The 21,455-nt window shown below is 40.4% G+C and overlaps 1 protein-coding gene across 2 annotated transcripts; it reads left to right on the top strand.

Annotated features, from left to right (window-relative positions):
* Positions 1-6,706: 6,706 nt before the first annotated feature.
* Positions 6,707-10,732, top strand: LOC147422426 (uncharacterized). 2 transcript variants are annotated; one of them, XM_086503381.1, is made up of 8 exons: positions 6,707-6,903; positions 7,222-7,526; positions 7,618-8,377; positions 8,930-9,175; positions 9,253-9,363; positions 9,581-9,637; positions 9,972-10,211; positions 10,485-10,732. In XM_086503381.1, exons 1-8 carry the CDS (start codon positions 6,733-6,735, stop codon positions 10,524-10,526), a joined length of 1,932 nt encoding a protein of 643 aa, XP_086359507.1. In that variant the 5' UTR covers positions 6,707-6,732; the 3' UTR covers positions 10,527-10,732. The 2 variants fall into 2 exon arrangements, with proteins under 2 accessions (XP_086359507.1, XP_086359506.1); XM_086503380.1 differs by lacking the exon at positions 6,707-6,903 and having other exon boundaries at positions 7,000-7,526; positions 9,485-9,637.
* Positions 10,733-21,455: the final 10,723 nt, after the last annotated feature.

Genomic DNA, 21,455 nt, shown 5'->3' with positions numbered 1-21,455 from the left:
TATTGGCTCAATGAACTTGTTTTTTAATATATTAATTTGCAAAGAGTCCCTTCATTCAAGGAGTTTATAAAGATTTATTTCGTTAAACTATTTTATTATTTCCTATGCTTATTAAGTCTATCTTTTTTATGATAGAATTAATCTAATTTTGCTTTAGTTTTTCAATGTGTCTCTTTATTTTATTGTTTTTATTTTCATCTGTCATCCACAAATTTGACTACAAGACCAAGTCTAGCAAGTGCAGATACAGACAGAGGGTTCTTTTTTATCCTAGGTACATACAATGCATCAACAAGTGTGAAAGAACTGCAATTTGCAGCGGTAAGCACAATCTTTCTAACTCCTTGAACATAATAAGAGGCATTGTTGGCACAAGTCAGCATATTCCCATGAAGGACAGACTCATTAGAGGTAAACAAATCACGATGTGAAGTGATGTGCTTTGTAGCACCACTGTCAAAATACCACACATGTGAATCTCCATCAACTGGCATACATGCATCATGGACAATAGGATCATAAGTGCACTCTGCACTATATGCTCATTCTGCATCAACATCAGCATCACAATCTCCTTTGACAGAAGACTCTACAATCATTGCACTTGTATTGGACCCTGTAGTGGATCCAGCCTCTTTCTTCTTGGCCTCTTTTGCCTTCAATTTTGGACATTGCTTGATCAAGTGATCATTAGCTTTACAATAATGGCAATGCATCTTCTTTTTGCCCTTATCACCAGAATTGCCAGACGAAGTGCTGCCAGCAGAAGCATTAGGAACAAAAGTTTTGCCACTCGCAGTAGAAACATAAGAAGTGGTTATATTGTTGTTTCCACCTATTCTTTGAGCTGCGATAAAAGCATGTTCAACTGCACGCTGCCTAGTCCTATATTTTTTGGAAAGTGACTCTTGCAACAGCAATGTGCATAATGCATCAAACTTGACAACTTCAAGATTTCCTTGGGTCATAAGTCTCCAAGTATTAGCAAAAGTCTGATAAGAATCTTGCAAAGAATCAAGAACAGTCTGCATACAAGTGATCAACTGTCAAAAATGACTTCTCCTATTGAAATCAATCGCTCATTAGCATCCTTGACACCAGCATGGAAAGTGTCCATTTCATCTTCCTCATGCATAAACTTTGATTCTAGCTCTTTACACAACAAAGCAATTTTAGCCTCATTGCGGCTTGCATAAAGACCTGCTAGAATATTTTGCAGATTTTGTTGTGAATAGATGTGAGAAGTGTAGTGCGCTTCAAAGACAATGCAATCAATGCATGAGCATGCGCATCCTTTACATCCCAACGAGCTTGTTCTGCCGTAGGCAAAACAACTCTAAGAGAAGCAATCCTTGCAGCAAGACCTGCAACATCCTCAACATCGCCTACATCCACAGCACTAGGATGTACATCAATGCCTTGCACAATGTTCCAAACTCCCTTTGATAAAAGTACATGTTGCATCATGTAAGCCCACATAGGGTAATTGTCCCCATCCAATCTATCCTCAGCAGCAAACATCTTGAACACATTTGTGTTGTTGGCAGCAATGAAAAATGCATGCACCTGATGTGAAAACTGCCGGAAAGGAGGAGAAACCGAGTGACACCAGCACGTGCTATATAGCACAACCCGCAGTAGACTGTGTGGGACCTGTTATGCAGTAATTGGCATTGACAAAAATTCTGCACAAAATGACAAAATTGCCTATGCAGACCTGGCTGTAGTGGAAATGGAGGTCGAAATGAGCCGAAAAAGCCGGAAATGAAATTTTGAGCAGACCAAGCTCTATAAACTTTCCTAAATTTTGTCGACCTGCTAATGCTCGCCAAAAAATTTGAGAAAACGAGCAGGGGTGTTCTGGCGACGTTGATGACTAAGCCCAGGAGGACGTGACCTGCTCTGATACTAGTTGTTGGAATTAGGGTTGCAGGGAAACGCACACAGCTTTAAGAAGACAAAGGAAGCTCAAGGCACACAACAGAGAATGTTTTACTTAGTGTGCAATGGAAAGATAGTTAGCCCTAGAGTGATGGGCATATATACAATGCATGTGGAAAAAAACCTCCTAAAGAGGGAAAAAGTGCCCCGGCGGTCCTAGTTGTGTTCATACGTATCACTACCACATGTGTACAATAGCACATCTCTTTAGTCATCAACATTTTTAGCCTCTGCAAATTCACATGACCAATACACTTGTGCCAAATCTCTATATCTAGAACGACAGCTGCACCTTGTGCAAACATAGCAGCATTCACCTCGGGCACATTTAGATCCAAAGTAAACATTCTTCCCACTTTCTTTTCTTGCACAACCAACCTTCCATCCTTCTTATGCTCTTCGACAAGGAGACCATCGGAGTTAAAGCTGACCTGTAAACCCTGCTCAACCATTTTCCCAACAGAAACCAGGTTCTTTGTAATGTTGGCTACATATAGTACATCCACTAGGTACTTCACTTTACCATCTGTCATCATAGACAATGACACATTTCATGTATGTATAATAGGATGTGATGTATCATCCCTAGTTTCTACATATCCAGGACTTTGTAAAGTTTGCAATTCCTTAAACCATTCACCATGTCTGGTCATGTGATTCAATGCACCAAAATCCACATACTAGACATTATCCCTAGATTTTTCCACATTTGTAGACATTGTATCAACATGTGCTGCACCACAAATAGCCTCTCAGGATCATCTGCATCCTCCTGGTAGTTGCATAATTGTTTTGTTGCCTCCTGTCTAAATAGTCATGTTCAAAGTGACCATGTCTTCCACAACCCCAACATACTACATTTCCATGCTGAGTTGCTTTATTGCGCTGCACATTTCCATGACCTCTTGGACTCACCTTGCTGCGAAAGTTTCCTCGACCACCACCTATGTTCTAGCCAGGATTGTTGTTCTGTTGTTGTGCTTGGTGGTTGCCTCTTCTTTGGCCTCTTCCACAACCTGTACCACATCCTCTTCCTCTTCCTTTGTTGTTGAAAAGGACCTGTTCAAAACTGTTTCCACCCTGTGTAGAGCAGTCTTCCTCGAGTTCCTTCTCTTCCACAATCAATAAGGACTCTAAATTTGTAAAAGAGGGAATGTTCTCTTGAAGATGGATGCCAGTTTTAAACTATTTGTACGCACGATCGAAACCTCGCAGATAGACTTCTACTTTATCATCATCATCGATTGTAACACCAATCGACGCAAGTGACAAACATATGTTCTTATTTTAAGAAAATAGTAATTGATGGACAGGCATTTCTTCTGAACAGTATTTAGCTCAAGTCTTCAACTGCAGCTCCCTTGTCTTTGTGTTGGTCATATCCAATGACAACAAAGTGTCTCAAGCCTCCTTAGGAGATTGATCATCCTGTATATGTCCAATCATAGTGTCCTGTACATTGAAAGAAATCCAATACATGACCTTTCTAGCTCCTTGGTTCCAATCTTTAAATGTCTTAATTTGCACAGCACTCTCACCTTCCTCTAGCAGTAGTGGTGCTACCTTATGCTCTCCATCAATGTAGTCCCAATATCCTTTTCCCATAAGGAAAATCGTCATTCTGAACTTCCAAACATGGACATTGTTCTTGTCCAGCTTCTCATTGACAACCTGGTTAAGCCCATCATTTTGGAAGACATGCTTCCCACCCTTCGCACAGTCTTCAAGCAGCCTGCTAAAAATAGTCGGTTACCACCTGTAACCACAATCTGCGTACATACACCTATTTCACTGTACTAAATAGTGTCTATGCACACTGCAACCAAACCAAAGCTTTCTGCACCACCTATATGTAGAACTGCAAAATCCATAATCTTATTGTTTTTGCACACGAACGCACTCTTACTCCAAAATGGGGGTCAAAATACGCATGGAATGGAAATTTGGCTGTATAGTTGCAATCCAAAGGAATTTATAGAACCTTGAGACACACACTCTCCAAAAGCAATCACCTCAATTGGAGATCGTTGACAATGGCTCCTAGGAATATCAAAACCGCTTCCTAGACTGCTCATGCTTGCTGCTCCAAAATTCTCAAACACAACCAGGCTTTGATACCATGTGAAGAGATAGAGAAGGAGAGAGCTTGAGCTCTTGCAAGCACACACACATACAAATGGAGGCAAAAGACTGTACTTCTTCTTCTTCACAAACTCAAGATAAGAGACCTCTACAGAACATAAAGGAAAATACAACATAAAAAGGGGAACTAGTACAACGGTCTAGTATAAACCGCTAGTGAGTGACGCGAGTAGATAAGTGTTCCATCACTCCAATAGGTAGACCAGCTCGGTGTAGTCCAGATGTAGTATCACTGGCGAAGATATGTGTATCCACCAAGGCGCGCCAGAGATGATGGTTGTTGGTGGTAGTCATATGGAGGAGTCGTACATGTTGAGCTTGACATCTCAACAAATCTCAACACGTGTTTGCTCTGCTGAACACTCTACACAGTTTTGCTAATGCTCCGTCTGAATAATTCGCTATGCCTATTGACACTCATTCTCCCCTCCTTCGTTGGCCCGAGACACATGTCGTTGCTTATCGTTCCTTGCCTTGCTCAAATGCTCCCCCCTTCGCCTTTTCTTTTGATGTCAAGAGGGTATCTTTAAAGATACCCTCTAAAGAACCCCAAAAGAAAACGTTTTTCCTATCTACTTGATGCTATAGGTACGAAGATATAGGAAAAGATTTATTTATGTAAACAAGTGGGTGACTCATCTGGAGGACGAGAGAGAGAGGAACATTCAAGCGGTATGATTGTTGTTCCTCTTGTTTCTAACCGGCATTAGGCTCCCACTCAAAAAACAATGAGTTCCCACCCAAAAAATGACGACTCAATGTCATTTAGTATTTACAAGTTTACTCAAATTTCAAGGGGTATGATTGTCGTTGTTCTTGTTTCTAACCGGGCATTAGGCTATGGTCATGTGAGGCACAAATTATTAGTAACTAAGTTTTTTTGACATTCGAACTAGCTACTAAGCCTTCGAAGTGATCGTGTGTATATTATTGAGGTTAGAGTGCTTCCACCTACATATTGATGGAGAAGAGATAAGTAATAGAAGTTGACGTTTCCATGCCCAATAGGGTTGACAGTTTGCAACGTTGATAATAAAATTCCTCGCGATGCAGGCTGAAAAAGTGAACAGTACATCTCGCATTGAAGGCACTTTCCATAGCTTTTTGCAACTATGTCGCTTTTGGCATAGTTACAAAAGTCTATGCTCAATAGAGCTGAGTTGGCTCAGTAGGACAAGCGTGATCACCATTTTTTAACCAAAGTGATGTCTTTCTAAAACAATAGGAAAGTAATAAAACAATAGGGTGAGTTTAACTAGAATTATATAAGGTGAAGCAATGTTTGGAAATCTCTCTTTTATTAAGCTATCAAGTGTCCTCTACCAAAGAAGCAAACCAAAAATACTATCAAATTTTTGAAATTTGTAGGATTTTTTGAGTTAAGTTTTGACATCATTGCACCGGTTTTTCTTCTCTTTACCATGGTTTACTCATTAATATATATATATATATATATAGATGTGTGTGTGTATATTTAGATAAATAAATAAATAAATAAATATATATATATAATAAAAAAACTTATTAATATATATTATATATTTACTTATTTATATTGTGTGTGTATATACATATGTGTATGTGTGTATATAAATATATGTTTGTATATATATATATAGAACATACTAGAATTATACATGGTGAAGCTTCACTTTAACATTTTAAAAGAATAGAATGCAAAAGAAGTGAAGCCATGTGAGGAAGTGAAATGAAAGGTGAAATAAAACCACACTATGGCCTAAGTAGGGCTATTAAGGTGAGTTTCATAATATAGGTTTCTTTGTGAGAGGAAAGAATAGAAAGTGACACTTGTACTTGAAAAACATGTGGTGTCACAATAAAAGACTACCATTGAAAAAAGTGTGAAAACAATCAATTATTTAGTTTATAATATTATATAAAAGCATAGAAAATAATGTTTGACACAATTCTCAATGTTCCTCTTTAAAAAGAGGCATACAAATGTCGACACCTTCTTACAAGTGTTTTAAAAACATAATTTAAAATAAAATCCACCTTTTACTAAAGATTATTTATGTGGTCCATAAATATCCAATACTTTAAAACCAAAATAACATTTTAGGTAAGTATCAATCATCCCTTTCATCAATGATCAAAACATTGAAACTATGCCTAGCCCAAGCAGTGTTCTGGAAAAATCTATCTCAGCTTAATATCGTGCCGTTTTCAATTTCGAAAATGCCGATTGAAGACGAGCGGAAAAGGAGATATTTTGCTCCAATAAAGAGAAAAATAGTGTGAAAATCCAAAAAAATAACGTAATTTTATAAAATTTCCTGTTGGCAAATTCAAGGAAAGGAATTTTGTATGGTTGGAAAAATGAATTTTCGTGAACAAGTCTAAGTCTAAGGCTTCTTTTAGAAAGCCAAAATGATAAGAACTACATTACAACTTGCAAGTTACAAGCGCTGGGTGACATATGCTCTAGTCCCATACAAGACATTCCTTACAGGGGCTGGGTGGCAGTTGTGTGATCGCTCGCGTGACCGAATTTTCAAGCTGTTCCTTGCACAATGCACATGGCTTCGGACATGACCTGAAAAGACTGACAACTAACAGTCCGGGGCTTTTGACGATCGATTGTGATCCGTCTGATTCCATCGTCGGTCGGTTGCTTAGTTTAAGAGAATGCGGGTACGTTCAGTGCGTCATGACTGTGTCGGACAAGGGAGCCACGTAACACTGTGGGCGGACGCCGCGGACCGACAAGCGTCTTCGCTGCCACACGAGTGGGTGACCGAGAGGAAGAGGAAGCCAGGGCAAGTGGCGGCCGATGAGTTTAGACGGCGGCTCACAGGCGTTTCCGGCTGTAGAAAAGAGATAATTAGAGAGAGGCAATGTCAATTAGAGAAGTTAATGTCAATGTAATATTAGTTTGTGCAGGATTTGGAAAGTCCTGGCTGCGCCACCCACACCTTGCTACTTATGCACGTCCACCTCATTTCTCTGCGCGAAGCTTCTGGAGACAGCTGCCCTTCTCACAGCCATGGAAGCTTATATTTATGCTCTCGCTCTGATCTCTCGCCCTCCCCCTTGCCGCCATGCTGAATTTCAAAGCATTTAGTTTATCTCCACAGAAAATATTCTAGCCCTCTGTATTTCCCTTTGTATGTGCAGGTTCTAATTGTGCTGTCCTCCTCGGCCAACATAATCATGGCCTCTGCTGACATAATGCAGTTGCCCGACGAGGCACCACTGCCCTCGCCCGGGGGCTCCTGCAAGGAGCGCAATGTGGAGATCATAGAGCCTGGCAGCTTTGATCCTATCAACCACTTCTACCCACGTGTGCTGAATGCGCAGATACATCCCCTCGTTCGATCCTTCTTAAGCCTTGGCAACGACCGCATCGCAAAACGCTATTGTCACCTTCACCCTGAGGCCAAAAGCACAGCCGTTGCTCATGTTCTGCATCAATCGACACGGTATATGGTCTCTCCTTATTCCTTTGAATTTCCGAAATTTTCTCTCAGATTGTGCCGTACTCGCTCTATTCTGAGATTTGTATGTATACAGATTCTTCCAATGGGGTGGTTCTGACTTGTTCATCACCACCAGCGACATGGGCCAGAAGAAGCTCGTTGTAGTTGAGACAAACTCTTGTCCTTCTGGACAGAAATCCATGCCTCTGGCGAATGAAGATGTAGAGCATGCTGGTTACCGGACGTTGCTCGAGAAATCCTTTATGCCTTCTTTGCGCGCACACTCTGCATCCCTCCCTCATGGTCGGCTGGCTGTTCTATACGACAAAAACCACATGGAAGCTTGGGGTTATGCAGCCACACTTGCAGACCTTTCTTCGGAAAGCGTCCTTCTGGTCCCATGTTACGCAGATGACTTCAACCCAAAAATACGCTTCACTGACGATGGCATTTTAGAGGTGCGCCTAGGTATGGCAAGATGGGAGCCAATACGTGCGGCATTACGCTACGTCACGCAGCGTCCCTGGTGTCGAATGCCCCCCCTTTCCCGCACCCTCATCTATAACCCAGTCTTGGCATGCCTTGCTGGAGGGCGCAACAAAATGCTTGCTGCAAAGGCCTATGACATTTTCAATGCGGAGATTTCTGTCACAGGGCTTCGTATAAACACGCCTGAGACTATTTGGGATGTGACAAAGCCGGAGGTGCCATTGTGGGTTCGCAGAATGGGAGGTCTAGCGGTGGTGAAGGTGCCATACGCGAATGCTGGACAAGGGGTGTGGACTATAACCCACTCAGGGGAGCTTCAAGAGTTTATGGACATCGAGCACCGATACGATCGCTTCATTGTACAGGTACTTTTTTTGATATGTATATGCTAGCTTTTAGATCTGTGCATTTTGCACCTGCACTCACAGCAAGGGTGGATGAAGCAGAAAGTATGTGTATATCCTGTCTAGCTCTAGCCTCTAAGCAAGCCTCTGGTGGCACATACCTGCACACAAAATTTATGTATGTTTTTTATGTATGTATGTATGTATATACATATATGTATGTATGCATGTATACACAAGAAGATTTAGAAATCTTTTCATGTAAGAAAACAAAGTTTTTTTCAGTGTTTTTCATATAGTGCATAACATCATGAGCTTCGGCTCGAGAGGCACCGCATACCTAGCTAGGTATATTTGGGGGCAAGGGACCCCCCCCCCCCCCCCCCCCTCCCACCGGGCCCGCGGTCCCCAGCCCTCAACCGTACCTAGCTAGGTATGTGATGCCTCCTCACAGGAGCTCATGATGTTGAGGTAACTCACAATTCGGGAACTGTTGTGAGAATTCATCCAAAACTTCTTGTGACGTATGGCATGTATATTATATGTATGTATAAGAAGGTAATGATGTCACAGGCCCTTATTGGCAACAATGGATGGAGCTCCCTAAGCAGATATGGGTGTTTGTACCACGTGGGCACCATCCCCAACATAAAAGGTAACATCTATGCAGCAGACCTCAGGTTAATGGTCGGCTCCTCGCCGGACCATGGCTTCTTCCCCGTTGCCATCTATGCCCGCCGAGCCCGGGTGCCGTTGGTGGAGTCGCTACATGATGGAGCCCAATCATGGGATATGCTAGGGACCAACCTCAGTGTCAAGGTGAGATCGTTGATCATAATTCTGGTCAGTTTGCTAGTAGAACCAATGTATCGAAATTTACCCATTGCATATACAAGAATGCGGATGGTTCTTGGGGGACAGAGACAGAACGACTGCTTTTGATGGACAGCCGAGATTTCAATCGAATAGGGGTCGGCGTGGATGATCTTATTGAGGCATACATGCAGGTCAAAGCTGATATCTTAATATTGCTTTATTATATCGTTCCAACATGACATTATTAGTACAAAAGAGACATCCCACCAAGTTATTACTATTTGTATTCTTGGCCCACAGATTGCATGTTAGACAGTTGCAGGACGCTTGGATTTGCATCACCGGCAGGTGATTTCGTTGTGCTTTGGATTTGTGTCCAACCAACCAAAAGGTTTGTCTTTGTTGCAGACGGTGCTGGCGATACTTGCCATCGATGGATTAGCATGCAAGCTGATAACTCCAAAGGTAAAGAAAGCTTTACTCTCCATGTTCAATTGCTTGATGAGATAGTGAGAGTGGGAATAGTGAGAAAAACACGGTTAGCAGTGTAGGAACACCCACCAAGGGGGCTAGATTATTGATTTAACGATAGGACTTGAACTGAGGACCTCTTGCTTGAAAGAGAAATGGACTAACTAGCAAGAGAATAAAACAGATCCAAATGTAGGACTTGAACTCAAGACCTCTTGCTTGAGAGAGAAATAGGCAGGAGCCTATTTTATTTTTTTTGTTCTCTCTTTCTTGTTGCCAAAGACAATAATTAAAATTAATGGAGTGCTTGGACTGGCATTTCATGCAGGGCAACTTTGGCATGAAGCTATTTAGGGCACTCAATCCTGACCCAAAGCTGCTTGGTGAGCTTTATCCCACACAAATACAGCCACTACCTTTGCATGTATACGTTGCACCAGCCATCGCAAATGGCATACCGGAAGACAGGACGGAGGAGAGTACTATAAGATCAAATAACCAGCACACTCCTCTGTCTGAGGACATTTTAGCAGAGCAACTGGAGAAAAAGCTGGAGATGGCTACTACTGTAAGCCCTCTCTCTCTCTCTCACACATACACACACACACACACACACATGGCTGGGATATTGTAGTGTCATTCTCTAGCCGATCTGGCATTGCCATTGATCATCATCGATTGGGTGACCGTCATTACCATTGATTGCGGTGCGGATCCAATGATGGAAGCAAAGTAATTAGTTATGGCAGCTTGTTTTCTCTTTGCACCTGCATCCACATCGGCGTTTTGACCATGCACAGTTAGCAAAAACTGATCTGGTTGCTGTCTTTTGTTTGTGCAGCTGCCCAATCAAGTGCTGACGCCGGGCCTACGGGTTTTTTAACAGCCCTAACTGCTGCTTGCAACCTCCATACAGCTGGTGTTTTAGAGTGTAGTAGTAAACCAGTGTGGACATTAAGCATCAAGATGCTCTTGTACAAGTAGTACTCATGAATAACTCTCTCCTTTGGTTTGTTTTGGCATTCTGGTTGTGTCAGAAACAGGCCTTGGAAGAAAGTACTAAGCCTTGACTAACCATTTTCTTTTCTATCGTAAACTATCTAAGATGGGAATTGTGAGGGGAGGGGAGAGAGGGAGGCAGGGACTTTTGAACTTCGTAGGAACTGATCTTCACGACTAAGTAACACGGGGCATTGAAGGATGTGGGAGTGGTGGGCTCGACGCGCTAGAAGTGACACAAAAGTTAAAAAGGCGCTCAGTTGTTCAATGTGTCCCGAGTTTACTTTTTAGGTCCCTAGTTTACTTTTCAACATTTTTGCTTGCCTTGTATGTTTTTGTTTTTTCCACTTGGACAACCAAATGCATGGGTGCGTGTGGTTAGGGCATCATGCAACTTAGACAGGTGGCTCTCCAAAAGAGATCTCAAAAATCTATTTGACAACTTTGGAATTCAACCTCACTACCTCTTGTTTTTGGGTGGATTTTTTTTTTCTTTTTGTTTGTTTCTTTTTTTTTTTTTGGGGGGGGGGGGGGGGGGGGGGGGGGGGGGGGGACAGAGCAGGGCATTATTGTCCTCAAAGGTCAAATATGACCTATATATATGAGACCAAAAAACCAATGTGGGATGTGGAGCTTATAATAAGTGACTTTAGATGTTCAAGGATTGTGGAATCAGCATCGCAAATAGAGCACTTAAGGTGCTTCTCACACACTTCTCTTGGGGATTCTTCATGTCTTTATCCTCATGCTCTGACCTTGGCATGTTGAAAATCTGAGTATGAAACCTACCTTTTGATCATGAACTCTCTGAAAACTTAATGATTTTATGATTTTGTAATTGCCATTTCAAAACCTCCTTAAATCAAAATCTTTCCAAGTCCCAAGAAATGTGGTCGAAATGAGTCAAAAAGGACTAATCTTTCGCAAACCCGTAGCGACACTTTTGGTCTAGACCATTCGATACTAAATCAAACTCATCGCAAAAAAAATGTGGTCGAAATGAGCCTACTCTACTTGAAACCCAGTGAGCTATATTCGAGGAATCAAAATGATGTTGCAGTGGAGCCCACAAACTTCGACAATGATCTATCTAGACACCTTATGCATCAAAGTAATCTTTTAGTTGGACCTATAAAGTACTAACTTCAACTAATTAACATTATATTTGGCTACTCATTGCACAAGAATATCTGCTTTTGACATTTACATGCATTTTCACTCTTCATTTTTAAGACAGCATATACAAATATATTACGCGAGGAAACCAGATCTTCATAATTTAATTAATTAAGAAGCAACAATAACCTTTGAATCTAAACCCGTATCTCAAAGTGCCTTCTATTTAAAGGGTGCCTCACTTAGTCATTGCCTCGCACTACCCTAAAGATCGGAGAACTAAAAGGTGCCACACTTGGTAGTTTAACTTTTCCAGAGATTCACTTCTAGGAGTGTTATACTTTGTTAAGCATCGGTCCTCATGATTTTGGGACATTCAAATCAACAAATTTGTTCGTGCAAGGTTGTGAAATGCAATGTTAGGAGACAAGGGGCCCGAATCTTGGGGGATTCGTTGTGCCTTTTCGTATGGTACCACGTGAGTGTATAAGAGGGGGGTTTTTAGATTTTGTACATAAGCGTATGCAATAGGGGTAGCCCCTCATTATAATTTCATACTCATATCGTATACATAAGGAGGAGGGGCCGAGGGGGGGGCTACATACAACTACTTGGACCACCTTAAATACAATTGTTGTTTCCACGGGGGGCCGGCGGGGGGGGGGGGATTGGGGGCTACATACAGCTGCTTGGGCCACCTTAAATACAATTGTTGTTTCCGAGGGGGGGGGGGGGGGGTTAGAGAGAGAGAGAGAGAGAGAGAGAGAGAGAGAGATTGCATCCTAAGCTCCCCTGGATACCCTCTACTGCTCATCAATGTCAATGTAGGCCGATTTAGCTCGTTTTCTATATCCTTTGATAAAATTTGAAGTTTGATTTTTGAAGTCTCAAGATTGGAAATGAAAACTTATGCTTTGTAGATTACTCAAAGTGGAGCCCTTGCATTGTTGATAAAATATTACAGACTAGACTAGAGTACAATCACAGAAACTGATAGCTCTTTATTGACTAAATGGTGGGTATTTCCTTGAATGTGATTTATTAAAACAATTCAAATTGTTAGCATTGGAGTTTGCATTGAGACCCAAGAGCTCAATAAGTTTTACATGGAGTTGTGATTTCTCTACATCCCCAATGGGAGGAAATTTTATTGGGAAGTTGTTATAAGTTGGATGTCTATATGTGGGCTCATATTAGAGTTACCTACGTCTAGCAAATATGGGTTTGCAAAAACAGAGACCCTACGGTCAATCTTATGATGTCACCTCAATCAACGATAGTTTTTGACGCCCTTCTGTCCTTCAAATGGCTGCAAACCTTGCGTTGGAAGGGTTTACTCGTGAAAAATCATGCACTTGAAGGGATCAAATTGAAGTTGCCTTTCAACTCTGAAGGAAGAAAATCTGTCTAATCTGTCATTAAAAAGGTTAGCCATGCAATTGCCCTTCAAAAACCGATGTCAAAGTGAACTATAGATTTTGTGATGATTTATAACCTAATAATAATTTTTAGGAAAAATTACCAAAATACCCCTCTAATTTGTGGAAATTCCCGAAATACCCTTCAAATTTCCAAAATACCCTCCACATTTTGTCATAAAATTTCAAAATTAGATTCAAATTTTTCAAATTTCCAAAATATCCTTGGTTGTGAGAGTAAATTTCTCCAAAGATTAACAAAAATTTGTAGCTTTTCATAAGAAGACTAATTGTCTATGAATATAAGATACTAAAACTAGAATTTGAGCTGGTTATGTAGGCTTTGGAGATTGATTGCTTCATCATTTTTAGACATAATTGCCTTTGTTTGGGAGGTAATATGTGACCAATTACATGCTAAGCATAAAAAACGGATCTCAATTGTCAAAAAAGAATAAAAATTAGGGAATCATGAATAATCAAACCAAAATAGATACAAGGGTATTTTGGAATCTTGGTAATTTTTTCTAATTTTTAATTTGTTATTGAGATTCATCATTCGACCTAGGAAGTTTGAAGTTTGGACATTGGGGTTTGTCCATGACTCCATGACCGTGTGATGTTTGAATGCATATGCAACCCTTGTGGCCTAAAGGGCCACATTGAGTCATGATAAATTCTCACACTCGTCTTGAATCATCTCTGCTTGCTTCTCATGAGTCCAGACTACTTGGTTGCAAACCATAGTAAAGGGAAGAAAAACTGGTGAAATATGTGAGAAAATATTTCAAAAATCGTGCAAATTTTAAATTTATGCTAGTATTTCCGGTTCGCTTCTTTGTGAGAAGGAAACTCAATCGACAGTCGCTTAATAAAAGAGACTTTCCTGAATTTTGACTAGATCTAAGTTATAGAATGTAATAAAAGTCAAGCCATGTGAGGTTGTGAAATAAAATGTGAAATTAAAAAAGCTCATTAATATATGTGTGTGTGTATCCATAGAATTTACTAGGATTATACAAGTAAAGTTTCACTTTAACATTCTAAAACAATATGTATTGTTCTAAATCAGTCCTCTGAGGCTTGTTTCCGTCGTTCACGAAAGCTTGCCACAGCCAGATCCCCTCCTGCTGACTGACGGTTCCTTGCTTGCCTAGGAGTAGTTGTGGTTTCTTTGTCTGAGCTCGAGATTGGTGTATATTTTTTATTTTCTTAATACTATCCACTCACGATTGTGAGTTTTGCCAAAAAAAAAAAGACATTTTAAAACAATAGAATGCAAAAAAAGTCAAGACATGTAAGGACAAGTGAAATAAATATTTAAAGTAAGTCTCCATCATGCACACCCAAAACAATGAAAGTCTCCCTAACACAACACAACACTAAGTTTTCTTGTAGAAAGCAAAAAGAGGCACAACTTAACATTTTGTTAATACAACACTACCACTCAAAATTGTGAGTAAAACGAAAACAAAAAAAATTTGAGGCGTTTAAAACTTCAGTTCCATTCAGTTATGCCCACTTCATTAGTACAAAAAAATATACTAAAACATGGATAAAGTGATTTTGAATGAGAAGTTCTTAGTTGGTGTATTGAAAAATAGGACCAACGAGTGGTTTTTGTTTAATAGATACTTCCACATGTTTGCGTTAAATAAATATGTGGCTTCCTCGTAAAATCATCAAGGTCAATATGTGCAAATAAGAAATTGAAGCGGAAGAAGCTTCGAACTTCCGAGGAGTAGATTTTTCAATTTTTAGCTTATTTGTGTGTATGTGGATTCATGTCAGCGCTCAAGAAACGTTTATTTTTATAGACTTAAACTTCTACAAGTAAAATTACTAAAGTTGAAGGGTTTTACTAAACATACATATTTGACCTGAGGCTCTAGACATAAATAAAAGCTCAAGTTTATGGCAACCTTTACAAGAAAACCTTGAAGAAAATCGGAAAACTTACATAAGCTATACTGTAAATACCGGGTAAAGACGAAAGAGGGAGCAAGTATTGAGCTGAGTCGCGATAGGTTGAAGCTTCAACCAGGTCGACCGTCAGAGTCGGACAAAGTGAGGAAACGTCACACCACAACTCTCAACCAGGTCGTAGGACTCGTGACTAGGACAGGCGAACTCAACAAGTCAGCAGAGGAACTCGACCCCACACGTCAGAACTCAGTGCCAGCAGGTCGCGACTTGGACTCCGGAGCTGAGACAACTTTACACAACACTTGTGCTTTTCTTCCATATGAAGAACCTCTACAACACAATATTTAGGAGGTGAATCTAATGTGAGGCGTTACACCGTGTGCATGGCATTTTCTTTGCCTTGCAAAACAGGAAAATCTTTCTTGTTATGTTGGTCCGGAAGACATCTAAAACACAAATTGTGTTTCTTTGCACGCTCAAAATCAGCAATGCTAAGAGACCCATGTGGAGTATCTCGTGCTTACTTAGGCTTCTTAGCCTCTTGTGGGCGTGGAGAGGTAGATTGTCTCTTATTCCTCTTGGAACGTGTGGGAGATCTACCTCGCCATTGGCTCTTAGCCACATTGCTCTTAGCAAAATTATTCTTAGAGTAGGGAACATTTCCTTTCCTCTCTTGGTCATCATCATATCTTTGGGCATAACTGATGGCTTCTTCCAAAGTTTTTGGATGTTGGGTCTTGACATCAAGATGATAGTCTTTGTCAAGACCCCTATTAAAACCCCGTATCTTTTGGAATTCATCTAGAACTTCTAGTTTCAATATGATTTCCCGATACTTGAAAAGATACTATGTGAGAGAGAGGCCAGACATTGGGCATGCATTCCATGCTAACCAATTGTTATCTTCTTTATTGGAGTCCGAAAACTCTTTGGAGAAAGAAGCTTGAAATAAAGCCCAAGACGGAGGAAGAACATCTATTGGAAATGTCATCTATCACTTATAGGCCTTGTCTTTAATTGATAGACTTGTTTCCATAGCCATCTTTATATCCGGAGTGTGTCTCAATCTATAAATATCACTCCATTTCTGTAAGAACGTATTGACCGCATCCTTGTTGTGATCATGCTCTTTCCCGTGAAACTCAAGAATGGTGATATTATTAAGTAATGGATTGCTACCTTCTACATCCTGAAGCACTTGTCTCTTGGACTCCTTGAGTCATGCGAGCTTGGTTTGCTTGAACCGTGCCACTTGTGGCTCCTTGAGCCGTCTGTGAATTCATAAATTTCACAAGTAGCTCCGTAAGAATAGTAACATTTGCATTGAGTGCAGAGAGGTTGCGTTCAAGTACGCTTTGATGATTTTTCAAAGTCTTGAAAGCAGCCATATTTACAAGGCCATGATCTCCTAGATTATCATTGTCATGTATATTAGTGTCAGCAACACCCATGGTGCCCTGATTTTGATATACGTGCTTCAAATCAAAAGTGTGTGTAGGTGGGATATCCTCACTGGCCATGGTAAACACACACAAATGTAAAGAGAGAGAAAAAAAGTCAACTTGTACCTTGTGAAGCTTAAAGTCTTTGTGTTTTTTATGCTTCACGATTTTTGTTTCATGCGACCTCGCCTTGCAAAAATTGTAGTGCTTCACATGTCGTTCTTCGTGTAAGAACACCTTTGCTGACTCTTCACCAAAACTTGTTGTTTCGTGAAGGCTTTTGTTCACTTTGAAGCTACCTCCTTGAGGAAAAAAAGAATTTTTGGAAGAAAACTTGCCTTCCTCCAATTAGAAGTGAAAAGGAAGGGTGAAACTACTTCTTTGAAGTTTGAAGCTTTTTCTTTCTTTTCTTTTCAACACAAGTATGTTATCTTTCTTTGTTATACACAACAAGTGTATAACAAGGGTCAATAGCTTGATGGTAAAATGTTGGCCTCTTACCCTTATGGGATGGGTTCAACCCTCCTTCATGCAAGGGTTAAGCGGGCCTTCCTACAGTGCATAGCCAACGATTCCAATGGAACCCTTCAGAGCCTTGGTGTCATCAGGTTGTCAGTCAAGTTTGCCTTGGTCGCATAGGTGGGGCAATCGTGGTCGGTTGTCACTGTCTATCTACACGCGTTGCACACTAGAAATTGTGCCTGCCTTCTTTTTGTTGCACAACGGAGACGTCGTTGTCTGCAGATCGTGTGAGAGAAGCAGTACGTCGCATGCACATGCAACCCGCTTTTTCCCTTTCCCAAAAATAGCTTGGATACCAATGAAAGGGTGGTGGTAATACGTGTGCTAGTATCCACCCAACCGTGCAATCTTATAGCCTCTCCCTAGTGTGCACACTGTTTGGCCATACATGTGGCTTTGCCTGTAGGACCCATGTCCTTAAGAGTAGGCAGCACTAAGTCTAAACACAACCAAAATCCTCTGTTTACCTCATGTATCCCATCAGAAACACATAAATTACATAGCTTACCTCAGAGAATGCCTGCACACACCTGTACACATGCTTAGCTTAACACCCATCTCAGCATATAACACACAATAGACTGTATTGAAGTGTGCACACAACCATAGTCATCACTTAACCTCACACACCAAAGGTTTGCATACTACGCTTGCACGCCCCCATTAGATACACAGAGCTTACACAATTTTCCTCATGGAATGTCACAGTCTATCTTATGGCGAACATCCCTCCATGTGAGTGCAAGACTTCCCTTATAGAATGACATCCTACGCTTGAAGGGCTGCAGTGCACATCTCTCTTACTACACAGGAACGAGGGTGAGTTTACGACGACTGTGGCCGAATACATGTGATACCTGTCTTTATGTGAAAAATCCCTCACAAGAAATCTCCTTTCATTTCCTCAAAATTAAACACTACAATCACTTTTGTAGAGGCACCAAGTCCTAAAACCAGTCCACAAAAGCCTGCCCCAAAAAGAAAATTCTCAGTAATGGAGTACTCGCGTTTACTCGAAGACATACCTAAGTAGTGCGCTTAGCTTTCCCAGGTGTTTGAACCACTTGCAAATATTAGTCAAGTATTTTGCAAGACACTTTATACTGTGAGTATTTTCATTTCTCAAGCATCATATCACATGATATTAGTAGAAGAGTGCAATTCAACAAAATAGATGTTTATTGGTTGCATCATTTCCATCTTATCTAGAGATTATTTCCATCTCATCTAGTGATAATATTCAATCAAATCAGCTAATGTACTCTAACCAGCAACAAACCCATCCTAAAAATTCCAACTTGTCCAAAATTACATGCTTATTGACGAAGCCTTGTTCTAATTCAATCTTGGTATTATATATAGCAAGATGACAAAGAGGAAACAAACCATCTTGTCACCTAGAGGCACAAGAAAAAGAAGGCCTCGCAGACTTGGTATGCAAACGCCAATTACAAAGTTGTTCTCAAGGGAGTCAGAATGCAATGATGATACTTCAACAAAGACATCTTCAAAGGCCAGATTAGAAAGTCGCAAGAAAATCAAGCAACCTCCACTAGCTCTCTTGGTAGAGCCTATGTTTCTAAAGCCAAGGATTGCAACAATGAGAAGCCCTGCACCATAAAGTACTCCTCCAAATAAAGTGCAAAAACCACCAACAAAGCAGGTTACAAAGCGCACACAACTCACCTGGATGGAGGAAGACATGACAAAAGCTCTCAAGGAATGGGATAATGGTCTCTCCCTAAACAAATGTTCCATTCAATTGGGCATGAGTCGAACAACCATTTCCAATTGGGAAGAGGGAATAACTCAAACCAACAAGAAGGGCCCCCCAACTCAATTGACAACAAAAGAGAAGGATGCATTACTCAAGTGGACATTCATGAAGTGTGAGTCAGGGCATGGCGTATCCGTTCTAGATGTGAAACCTAGTGGCAAAAATATGTCAAACCAAACACACACTATTTTCAAACGGAATTCCAGGTAAAAGTTGGTGGAATAGATTTTGAAAACGTCTACGTAAAATATCAAAATATCTTATTTTGCCCCCGTTGGAGTCACTATTAAAAATGGGGGGATGTCATTGTAGACGGGTGAGATAGTTTCACTAAGTGGAAACGTTCTCTTATGAGACGGGCAGTGAATTAGTCAGTAATTACTATGGTAAACCCAAGGTGTATAAATAGGGTCCATTACATTGTAGTAGGGTTGGCATTTGGATTAGCATTTCGGCGGCATTTGTACTTGAGTTGTCAATCATTGGCAGTTGTTGTCGGCTGTACTCTATCTTTAAATCACATCATACTTACTGTAATCCTTCATCTGTAATTCCAATCACGGCAGATATTCCAGTCACACTTACTCTGTGTCCAGTACTCTGAATCTGAATCTGAATATTATTCTCAGTACATAGTCTAATTCTCATTCCAATAGATAAATTCCAGTTCAGTTCTGATTCGCTGTCCAGTCGACTGTCTAAACTAACACATCATCAATAGCCGAAATCTTTTAACACTGGAACTAGCTATCTCAAGAGATCAGCTCCAATTCCATTTTGGCGATCGCGGTGGCTCGAGTTGAAGCTCGTTGACTAAAAGACTCTTCTCCCAGTTGGAAGTTTTCAGCAATCTTTGTATGGCCACTCTATCATTGGTCAAGTCCAATCCCCAACATCAGAACCAGACGGTGGATTTTTCAGTCTCAAATCAGAATCAGACAGGGGATTTTTTCAGAAATTTTGGACTCTTGCCAAAATTCAAGAAAAAAGGGAAGGATGTAGACGGCTGAGACAGTTGCGCTAAGTGGGAACGTTCTCTTATGAGACGGGCAACGAATTAGTCAGTAATTACTACGGTAATTACTATGGTAAACCCAAGGTGTATAAATAGGGCCCATTACATTTTGGCATTTGGGTTAGCATTTCAGCGGCATTTGTACTTGAGTTGTCAATCATTGGCATTTGTTGTCGACTGTACTCTATCTGTAAATCACATCATACTTACTGTAATCCTTCATCTGTAATTCCAATCGCGACAGATATTCCAGTCACACTTAATCTATGTCCAGTACTCTGAATCTGAATCCGAATATTATTCTCAGTACATAGTCTGATTCTCATTCCAGTAGATAAATTCCAGTATAGTTTCTGATTCTCTGTCCAGTCAACTATCTAAACTAACACATCATCAGTAGCCGAAATCTTCTAACATTGGAATTAGCTATCTCAAGAGATCAGCTCCAATTCCAGTCACCTGCCTGCATCCAAACTAGAGAAACCCCCCTATGTACGATATCTTACATGCTCACCTACCCCCCTACATACGGAAAAGATATGACCATTTTCGCAATGAGCCATCCCCCCTCATACGGATTTTGTATGGAATGTAATGACCCACTATTTTAAGTATACTAGTAATATGACAACTTTAGAAACACACGCTTTTACAAAAATACATGTTCAAGTGCAAATGAACAAAAGTGTAGATTGTAGTGCTCAGGATTTCTTACCCTTCCTGTAGGAAGGGCAAATTTTGAGTTCACCTCACTTACAAAGAACTAAAATCTCTCTGTCACACACACACATATATGTGCAAGTGCATTAGAAGCATTATTCGGTTTGTAGTATTTTTTGACAAAAACCTATGTAGGCGCCATTTCACTTCAGAGCACAAATAGACAAACTTTCCAAAAGACACTAATGAGCTAGACACTAATTTTAAAATCTATAACGATTTTTATTGTAAAAAGAGACACAACTTAACATTTGATAAGAATGGATAGCTCAACACGAGCATGACAAGGCCTTGTAACTATTTGGGTTGATGAATATAATTCACTCACACTTGTGAGTTTTGCTATTAAAAAAAAAGAATGGATAGCTCAAGAGACTCATTTAAGCCATATGGATAGCTAAAAGGACTGAAGGTAAAAATCAATAGCTCAAGATGGCACACCCAATCAAGCCATATGACCATGTGACAAATTGAAACTATATGTATGTGCGTCATATAGACCCAAGGTATGCTAGACATGTCTTGACAAGAAATTATATATAGCTCAAGGTAACACGCCCGGTCAATCCATACAACCATGCAAAAAATTGAGACTATAGAATGTGTAGCTATATAGAAAAGAAACTAATAATCTTAAAATCTATAACGCTTTATTGTAACAAGTGAAAGAATCATGGTGGCTTTCGAAAATAATTAGAACATGATAAAATCATCAGGCTGAGTTTAAGTAGAATCAGTGTTCAAGAAAGGATTGCCTTTCATATTGCTCACATTGCTGGCAAGCACAATCAAGTGGTCAATGCACTTTCACGATGGCCAAGGGTAAATGTGGTGTCTATAGCAACTCACAGTGATCGATCTTTTATGATAGATGAGT

The sequence above is a fragment of the Adiantum capillus-veneris genome, chromosome 27 (assembly GCF_014529385.1).
Source record: "Adiantum capillus-veneris isolate H3 chromosome 27, ASM1452938v2, whole genome shotgun sequence".
Lineage (NCBI taxonomy): Eukaryota > Viridiplantae > Streptophyta > Polypodiopsida > Polypodiales > Pteridaceae > Adiantum > Adiantum capillus-veneris.
Note: the sequence above shows the minus strand (reverse complement) of the source record. Positions and strands in the feature narration are given on the sequence as shown.